Genomic DNA, 10,357 nt, shown 5'->3' with positions numbered 1-10,357 from the left:
TCTCTCACACAGACATAACATAATCTGTTTGATTGGCTCATGTTTGAGAAAACACTTCCTGTTAATTACAGACGGGTTCTTTGTGCCTATTAAAGCTGGTCAGGGGTCAGTAGCTGCTGTTCCTGCCACACTGAGTTCTCTCTTCTCTCCTCTCTTTCTTTATCCTTTCATCTTTCTCTTCTTGCTCCACTGCCTTCTCAACCAAAAAGCCCTCATTCCCTCTCTCTCTCTCTCTCTTTTTCTCAGTGTCTCTTTCTTCTGTGTACCATCAAACATATATCAGTTCCACAGGGAACAGCTTAGATTCAAATTAAACCAGTGCTCTGGGTCTCCAGCTGGGAATGGAAAAAAAAGATAAAATACTGACTTGGCTTTGTTAAGAAATAGAAGCTCGCCTCGGCATAAAATAACCTGCATCTTTTAAGTCGATGCTATTTTTAGCAGCTGCTGCCTCCCCAGAGGGACTAGAGATGGAAAGTAGGTGAGGCTGGGGGGGGGGGGCACAAGATAATATACAATGTGTGCTCCAAGTAAGCTAGTTCAGCATTAGGTGCTATATGAGGCAGATTTTAATTAACAGTCACACAGTTCTGCAGTGGTAATCCATGTGACAGCATACACGTCTACAGGTCTTATTGAAATAAGTGGTTTAATGGTGTATAATGAAACTGGCATTTAGTACTTTAGGCATTCTAGTAGTTCACTGTAAAAGGTTCAATTTACTCCACATTTGAAAAGGTTTCACTTTTTTTTTTTTTTATTTACAGTGCGACTATGTAACCTCAGAAAGAGGAAAAAACGCAGTCTTCTTCTAACAGACAATTTCAATTCATTAGCGAGAAAGTGCACCCGACCATCTCTGAGCCTGTCCCCGTTTATAATTTCAGGTCACAATGATAACAAGGCAGATTTATTACTCAACATTTTACAGTAATTTATCAAACAGTTGGTCTTCAAGTTCACACAGAGGTAAACAAAAGGGGTTTATAATTTCTAGCCGATGATTTTATCATTTCAAAAGACAAATGTTGCGACTGGTTTTTATCAGGCATAGCTAGGTAGCGTAAGATAATGCTAAAGCTTGACTAGTTAATTGGAAAAACTCGTTCTCCAGCTGACTTTTTAACGTTTCCAGGTTACTTGTTTTTAAAACCAAAAGTTTGTAAAACAGTCTTAAACATGCACGTGATGGCTGAGATGCTAAAGCTACATGTCCCAGTCAGTGACATCCTCAACAGACGATGAGCTCTCGTAAACAAAAATAAAAGAGCAGCATTGTTTTTGTACTGCAGGGTAGAGCTATCCAGCCATCCCTTATTAAAGTACACAAGTAATGATTTCAGATTTAATCTTGGTCTCGTCTGACCAGTAGCTTGTGGTGGTTAATGTTGGCTAATGTTAGCAAACTTAAGACAGGTATTTCTGTTTATCTGAGTCAGTTTTCTGACTTACAATTAAAAAGTTAGCATTATGTTATGTTTTTTACCATTATGTCATATTTCATGTATTTACTGCTATCCTGTAGCCACTGTTTAATCAAAGTCATCAAATCATTATTTAAATGAAATCTGAATTATAAAAAACAAAACAAACAAAAAAAAAAAAACCCATCTCTTTAGAGGACTAACAAGTTGAGTTCACTGTTGTCCCATTTTATTTATCTCATCATTCATGATATTTAATGTCAAATGTATAGTGTTCAGTACTTGCGTCAATTATCAGTCCTGTTTTAGAATATTACTTTTATTTTTTTGTGCATCAGGTGTGATCTCAGGCTAGCCTTTCAATCATTCATTCACTTATTATGTGCAGGCAGGCTGCAGAGAGAGAGGGCACTTCAGACAGCAGACCTTCATCAGTCTGACTGATGAGGCCATGAGCACTGTGACTGCGTCTTATTGTGAAAACCACTCACCAAGGCTTTTAATGGTACACCGACACAACATGGAGAGCCTCACTCCATTACAGGGGTAATTCAGAGAGAATTTCAATTTCATTAGTACACTAATGATGTACAGCAGAGGTTCAGTGATGGATGATGTAGTTTTATTGATTGAACTCACCCCTTTGAATTTTGTATTATTTGCTTATGTTTTATGTAACAGTTAAGTTCTATTTTTTTGTAAATTATATTTTCTAACATGAGGGTCTACATGCTCTTTAAAAGCCTTTTCCAAACAGCCAGGAATGAAATTCTGGTGGTGAATTGCTGAGCCATTGATGAGCTGGGTATTGAACCGTAATACATTTTGAGCATCGACCAAAATGTGTTTTTAGTGTTCAGTATCGAGAACTGTCAAGTACTGCAACTGGGTTTTGAATGCTTGGCTGTCAGATACATTGTTTCATCAGATATTTCCTGCTTTAAGTGAGGCAACCTTTCTAATATAGGCTAAAATGTATTTTCTTCAATTGAAAAAATAAAGGCATCTTATAGGCACCAGTATTTTTTACCCTTCACATTACTAAACCTAACCTCAGTGTCCTTAATGACCGCTACAGCCCTGATCAAGCTGCTAAATCTTGATCATTTTCAGCCCTCTGCTACTGTACAAGAAGTAAAACACTAAAAATTCAATGTTTTTTTCAGTATTGGAATTTTTCAGTGTTTTTTTACTGACATTGTTTAAAATTGTTTTTAAATCTCATGTCAGAAAACATTATTTTGCTGCAGCACAGATCTGACTTGACACATTGATGCAGTTGTAGCAGCAGTGCCGGGGAGCTCACCTCGGACATCTTGTGTGCTCTGTAGTGAGACTTGGAGCACTGCAGCAGCTGGGCTGCCAGGTTGCAGTCTTTCCTGTACAGGTCCTGTAAGAGGCAGAAAGATTATCCTAAATCACTGAACTCATGCTTTGAACATATTTTGGCAGCCTGATGGTTCGAGTAAGCTTTTGACCAAGGGTGATTATATTTGAGCAGCCCCTGGGAAAAATCTGTAACACTTTATATTATAACCCTTTAATTGTGATTTAATTATTTTTTTAAATAATTGGGGACTTAAGTTACTATTTATGAGGGAAATTAATTAGGGTCATGGGGGAAACAAAACTAGAAACATGGCATGACTGTGGCAACAATTGTTTAATTATGTGTAAATGTTATTTCTTGAAAAGTATGCTTAATTTAAATTCTCCAGAAACATAGGCACTAGATTTAGCAATTCATTGATTTAATGGTGTGTCAAATCAAAGGAACAAATTCATCCATTGAAGCTGGAGGAGTTTAATTAGTTCGTATTTTTCACCTTGGCTACATTATTTCACTGGGTCGACATAAGGGGTTTGCATACTCTTAACAACACTACCAAACCTTTTAATACGTAATATATCTTCTACAGTCTGTGCTAATTTTATTATAGTTATCTAAAACAATGCATTCACTTATCTCCACCTTCCAGTCTAGGAAGCTAGTGCAACATTATTTACCCCTTTCTCTGTGCTTTCTTTCTATAATGGATGTTTTTTCAGATTTGTAGTTAAATTTCAGAGCAGAGTTAGGGTGGTCCACTGGCACGGCAGATGCTTGGTTTATTTGTTTTCGCTGACTCTATGCATGCATGTGCTTGTGTGGGTGGTTAGCTTGTTTTTTTTCCCCTCTAACTCTGTTAGATCCATCCACTTATAAAGGTCAGACTTTGCTGCATTGTAGCCTCCTCCTGACAATAATTCCCATAACATCAAAGCCTTCTCTTTGACAGTTTCAATTCCCCCACCAGTCAACAGTGACTGCATTTTGAATCACTTTATTTCTTTTCATTCTGTTGCCAGGGGACATTCGGGCTCCCTGTAGTTTTGTGGATGGTTCAAATAGACCAGTGAGACCTCAGTGATGTCTTAGTTAATGTGAGTTGTGTGGTGTGTTTCTCCTGGGAAAGACGACCGCAGCTGTGTGGTGAGCCAGTTTTTGTGAGGTCTGAAGATGAGATCTTAACATACTTTACATATTTCAAATGTAATAATGACAATTTCTTGTGGCTATATATAAACCTGGTATTCGTGCAGTCTATTCACTAGTAATATGCATGGACAGATAATGAGACATGTAGAGCCCCCCCCCCCCCCCCCCCCCCCACTCCTACATAGGAGCATGACTCAAACTGATAGAGACACAAAATGACTACAAATGACAAGGCTCTTTTTTCTCTTTGTGTCCTTTATGTTGTTTTGTTTTTCCATGTGGTCCTTTTGTGTTTGTAGTTATTTTGAGTCTGTTTGTGGTTCTTTATGTCTCTTTGCTGTCATGTTGCATTTCTTTTTGGTCATTTTGCATCAGTCTTTGTAGTCATTTGACTTTCCAACAAAAAATGTTAGGAGTCACTTCAAATAGAGGCTCTGACTCAGGCGCTCCCTAACTGCTTTGGATACTGGGTTTGTGCCTGGTAGGCCTGTTTGCTAATCCATCCATCTCAATAACCTACTGTAGATTAAACTGATCTATCACATAAGAGCAGCACAAATGTCTTGCATTTCATTTAATATGACATATTTGCTTTCCTCGTCAGGACTTTGGTATGTCACGTGAAGATAGATAGATAGATAGATAGATAGATAGATAGATAGATAGACAGATAGATAGACATGTTATTCATCCCCTTGGGGAAATTCAGTTGTCCAAATCTCCACCCACTCAAAATGACTCCAATCAGCCTGGATAGATCTGGAGGGATTGTCAAAATACTCTGTGGCTCAGAAGTGCTAAAAGCTGCCATAGACCAAGGAGAGAAAATCTAACCTAACCTGGAGCCCCCAGTAGAAATATCAGTAAAATCACATCAGAGAAAGTGAGGCACCAGATTGCCACATGGCCCTGAGCTCAGACCCACGTGGCCCTGGCTCCAATTCCTGGCAGCCCTGAGGATGCCCATTGATTTCACGATAATCACTATAAAACACCCAGCGGTTTAGAGTTAATTCCTCTATCTGCTGTGGCACCTTGAAGCACAAATATCCAAGATGTTGCAGAAATAAAGTGGATATGAGACTTTTTAGCAAATGTGTTCACAGAGACTGCTGCCAGTGTGACCGGTGAAAGTTTTTCCATAAGGACAATTAACTTTTCGACAAGTTGTCATTTCATTCTTGCAAGCGAACTGTTGTTTTGGGTGCTAACAAGGCTGGATTTCTGACCAATCAAGGAAAGCAACAGCCCCAGGGACCCACATCTCTGTAGCTCTGAATGCTCCAGGCTACTGCTTAATTTTTGAGCCTGTAGGCTAAACGTAATTTGGCCATGCCCTCAACCAAAAAAGTTAAGATACTGTACAACTCAGCAACAGTAACCTTACTTTCGGTTCTTGCACAGGTGTGACAGGGATGTCAGTGGGAGCCCATAGTACATGATGCAGCCCTGAGTACTCACATTGTCCTCTCTGAGTTTATTAATAGTGATCTTCGCCTCCATGAGGTGGTTGTTGAGGACGATGATCTCCCGGCTGAGGGCTCTCTTTTCCTCTTCATGGTGCTGGGACTGCAGTAAAAGAGAGAGGGAGAGGAGAAATTAGAAAGAAAAAAAAAGGAAACAAAGGATGATAGTGGTAGACAGTGTAGATGATCAGAAGAGGGGTACAGGGTTAGTGGAAAGAGTTGAGTGTTGAGATAACAAGAGAAAGCTGGAGCCACAGTTGGAGGAGCAATAGAGGAAAAATAAGATGATAGAAGAGGGAATGAAAAATGAGTGGAAAGGAGCCCTAAGTTACTATCAGTCTGAGGCCAGTGCCAGCAGCAGGTCTTAATTAAAAGAAGATTACACTTGCCAGAGTTCATATCATATCAATTACTCTGGGAGTAAGAGAGAGGAGAAATAGAGGGGGAGGGAGAAAAATAAAGAGGGAGAAAGCGAGATGGCGAGAAAGACAAATGAAACACTCGTTCCATTTTCAGTGATTACTGTCAAAGAAATGCAAAATGACTGTGCTGGAGTGACATTTTAGACCCACTAACAGCTGAGCCTAATGATGTTGATGTCTGCTGGCTGGCTGGTCTGTCTTTCTGTCTACCCACATTTGTCTCAACAACTGTTGACCAGACTGTCCTGCTGTTCATGTTGCCCCAAAGATTGTTTCTAATGATCTCGATGGCCCAAACCTTTCAACCATTATCATCAGCCGAAAACTTCTACTATGAAACTAATGATACAGACAGCAACACATCTTATAACCTAATAAACAGACTGTCATGGAATAAACTGACCACATTCATGCTCTCCAAGGGATAAACTCTTTTGATTTTAAGGACGCCATGGACTAACACTACCCTCAGGATAAATTTGGCGTTTCTTTATCCATAGAAATTATGTCCGTATCGGACGACTCATGGGCACCTTACGATGTACACTCAGTGCTGATGGTCAGTGCAGTGGTAGAGAGTAGTGCACCGTTTATGTTGTGAAGTGGAAAGTAAGCAAGTGGTTTCCAGGTTTGGTTGTATGGGTTTGTAGCACATCTGACTTTCAAGCAGGAGACTCGAGTTCACATTTTCATCACAAACCTGCTATTAACATTTACTGTTTATTAACCATAACCACAGTCACTCCCTGACCTTAACTCAGCCTAATTTTAGTTGCCTACCACTATCAATATCTTAACCATGCCTTGTTTACTATAACCATTAACCTAAACTTAACCATACTGTGAATGAAAGTTACTGAAGTAAGATTTTTAAAAACATTGGCACTAGACTTCAACATTGCATTCACTAAAAAGGACATTTTGATGTTCTAAACCAACGATTGGGTTGACCAGTTAGGCCCAGGTTGTATGAATTAAAATTATTCTGCAGTATTTATGACAGCATGGTCTCAATATCAGAATGTTACAATATTTACTAAATTAACAGTAACAGTTAAACTTGTGCCCTTCTATTTAAATCAAATGATTCATGAAGCAAATCCTTTAATTTTCAAGTGATTTTCAAAATCTCAATATTTTATGCAGGGAGAGATTTTTCTAAAGTTTAGCTTATTCTTTAGACATGAGAATGACTGTGTTGATATCACACTTTTGCCATGATACACAGACAATTAATAGTCCTAGATTGTAAACATCATTCACAATGCATGGTAACTGAGCTGTAAACTCAATCTGATGATTAAAGCCCCAGAACAAGTGATTAATTGGATCTTGATTTGAGATGATTAAAATTATTAGTTCATTTGTTAATTCTAACTTTTTTTTTTTTTTTTCATTGTCACCTGCAGTTAAAAATACAGCCTCTAGGGGCCAGTAATGGGTTCTGTTGTCTAAGAAATTGTGTTATCTTTTTGTCAGTCTCTCTCTCTCACTCACTCGCTCACACACATGCACGCGCGCGCACACACACACACACACACACACACACAAACACACACACACACACAGTAGTAATTGTAAAAATGTACCACACAGCAGCAGCTGACAAATGATACAGCTCTGAGCACTTGCTTGGCCTCCCACCCTTCTCTCTTCTAATCTCTCAATGGTGGTGATTGTTTTGAAATACAGGGGTACAGAGCCAATCTAATAGGTGGCAATTAATGTCAGTTTAAGCAATAGGCCAGCATTGATATTCAAATCCAATTCTGTTAGGGTCTCATTAATCAGCTGTCGAGACATAGGGCTCTCCAGCACTCCTTCTCCAGCTCATTACTCTGAATTTCTATTTAATATTTTGCAATGCTGACTGTGCGGGTGACAAAATCAGGGCATTTTAAAGCTCCAATATGTAATTGCTCCCTGTTTTGTCTTTGTTAACATGATGTTTTATCGTATCAAGGACAATTTTTCACTCATATGTTAACATGCATAAAAGTGTTGTAGATTAACACATCGCTGCTTTTGGTCCAATGCCTTCTGAATACAAGACAAACAAATCTTTCAAAAGATAAGAGCTACTTGTGTCCTCTGACCCTCTATGGCTCAGAAGGAGAGAAAAATATACTACTCATGAAGGCAGTGGCGGATACTGATATGGGCGATATGGTCAGTCGCCCAGGGTGGCATCTTGCAGAGAGGGCAGCACGAGCGCTTGCAAAGGCGCAGGGCGTCATAGAAGCTACAACCACTGCTGCATTAAGGTATTATAGGTCATAAAGGCAGAGTGCCAATTATACAAGGACAATCGGGGGGGAAGGGGTTGGCGTCAGCATAACTGTCAGCAACCTTAAACTTATACAATACATTGTAAGGTTTTCTGGGAGATTAAAAAATACAAGTGTGATGTGATGTTATGATATTGAAGGAGACAGAGCTCAACTCCAACGGGCTCAGGCCCAATTTAACCCCTGTGAGCCACTAATGGAATGAGGCAGATAGAGGTGACGTCCAGCTAATGTAAGGTTAAGAAATGGTACGGTCCAGTCTTTAGGGGTGTCTGAAACTGTATTGCAAGATTCTTTCAGGCATGAATATGGGGAATATATTGTAATATTTACTGTAGAACTGAGGGGAACTTCAGATTCAATATTATAAGATAATTCTCTGTGGGTTTGTCAGCATGAACAACCCCTTTCACATTACACATGGTCATTTGATACAGTGTTAATTTCAAAATATTGACTACTGCAGATTTAAAACCAGTTTCTTTTAACTATTCTTTAAACTATTAAAAATAAGGCCTAAGTTGTTTTAAAAGTTCTAATAAAGTGCTAATATCATGTAAAAACATTACTTAGTGCAGCCTTAATATTAGCAACAATCGCAACAGTGATTTTTTTCATTACTTCATTATCCACTCGGAACACTGACGTTTAATATCTGATTCTTCTAATGTTTAAAATCTCTCTTGTGATAAACATATTTCAGACTTGTGTGTTGTGTGATGCACTGCCACTGTGAAAACAGTGTTGTACATTTTTTTAAATGAATCTTTGAGGCCAGGTGTAATTATAGCTGCTGGCTTTCATAACTTTCATATATCCAGTAATTGCTTGGGTCTTCTAACACACTGATGCTCCTTTTGCGGATGATTAGAGGCAAAACTTTTTACCTATTAGACTAAAATTGATAACAGGGAAATCTTAATAGGTCTGATATGATGAACATGATCTTGTGCTGTATTTTGGAGAGTGGGAGAAAGTGTAATTTTAATTACAGCATTATGATCCAGCGGAGGAATTACAGCTGTGCACACTGATTTTTGCAATCTCCTCCTCATTAAGCAGGATTTTCAAATCAAGACACCAAAGAAAATATCTGGCACACCCGAAGTGATTACTGTTTGTGTCAACTTCTCACGTGAGGCAAACAATGTTTACTGCAATGAATAAGACTCCGTTTTTGACTGATAGAAATCAAAGAATGAAATTGAGCCTTACAGCCATGGTTTTACAAATCGTTTATATTTCACATCACTGGTGGTTATTGATTACATTTTTTGTTTCCCCCATTGTTTTATTTGTTAAGCAGCCAGTGCGGTTCAGTTCATCTGCTAGAAAAGCATAAATCTGGCTTGAGATACAGTAGATAATCCATCATGACCAACATCTACGCCACATGAATAAACTTTTTATTTCTTGGGGTCAGTGTTGTTGTTGGAGATGATGCAGGCGTGAACACAGACTGGTTGGATACTCCTCCTTGATGATGTGATATTGCTTTGTATATGGCAGGAAGCATCACGTGTATGAGCTGCTTTGTTGGGAAATCAAACCTTGAAGGCAAAAAAATAAGCAAACATGGGCTTAAAATAGTTGCCAACTTGTCAAAGATAATTCTGTTGTTTTTCTATGTTTTATTAATGTGTTATTCTATCTTGAAATACTGTCTGAAATCTCTACCTTGTTTCTCACTTAGCCCACTGGGCCCTACTGAAGCTGTAAATGTTTAAAAATGGATCATAATTATGTAATTTCACATTTACAAATGGCTCCATTCTTTCCTAAAACAGCAGGGCATTGTAGTATTTAGCAAATGTTACTAAAAACAGTAGTAAATACAGCATTTTGTTGGGGACTATTTTTGGTTGCGGATTATAACACAGTTGGTGCTCTATTGAGCGTGGGATTGACTCAAAATAAACAACAGTGGCCATATTTATCATCATGGAGGAATATTCCACCCAGTGCAGTACAGTGTGGCTCATTAATGTGTCTGTAATAGTTTTTGGACAACAATTGTGCTTTATGGCACAGAGGAATAAACTATATTGGGAAGTGGCTACAAGACAATACTTGTTAACAGTTCATTGTTGGTTTTTATCTTTTCAATAAAACAATAAGAAGAATGTAGAATAACCCCAGAATTATCCTTTAATTACTACATTTTTCAATAGTGAATCAAAATAACTGACTAAGAATAAATGAAAAGTTAGAAAGTTGGCCACTATCTGGATATCTCAAAACTAATCAATATGTCTGTATTTTAGAACTTGTACTGAAA

The 10,357-nt window shown here is 38.4% G+C and overlaps 1 protein-coding gene across 7 annotated transcripts in view; it reads right to left on the bottom strand.

Annotated features, from left to right (window-relative positions):
* Positions 1 to 10,357, bottom strand: part of LOC139633366 (brain-enriched guanylate kinase-associated protein) — a 60,907-nt gene that overhangs the window by 4,515 nt on the left and 46,035 nt on the right. For all 7 annotated transcript variants that reach the window (XM_071498995.1, XM_071498999.1, XM_071498996.1 and 4 more), the window contains 2 exons: positions 5,365 to 5,472; positions 2,731 to 2,814 (listed from right to left, as the gene is read on the bottom strand). In XM_071498995.1, coding sequence (XP_071355096.1) covers positions 2,731 to 2,814; positions 5,365 to 5,472 — 192 coding nt within the window. The remainder of the gene's footprint in view (positions 1 to 2,730; positions 2,815 to 5,364; positions 5,473 to 10,357) is intronic.

The sequence above is a fragment of the Trachinotus anak genome, unplaced genomic scaffold, assembly GCF_046630095.1.
Source record: "Trachinotus anak isolate AG129_WGS33_773 ecotype Australia unplaced genomic scaffold, CSIRO_AGI_Tana_v1 ptg000015l, whole genome shotgun sequence".
NCBI lineage: Eukaryota > Metazoa > Chordata > Actinopteri > Carangiformes > Carangidae > Trachinotus > Trachinotus anak.
The sequence above is the reverse complement of the archived record's forward strand: the minus strand, read 5'-3'. Positions and strand labels throughout refer to the sequence as shown.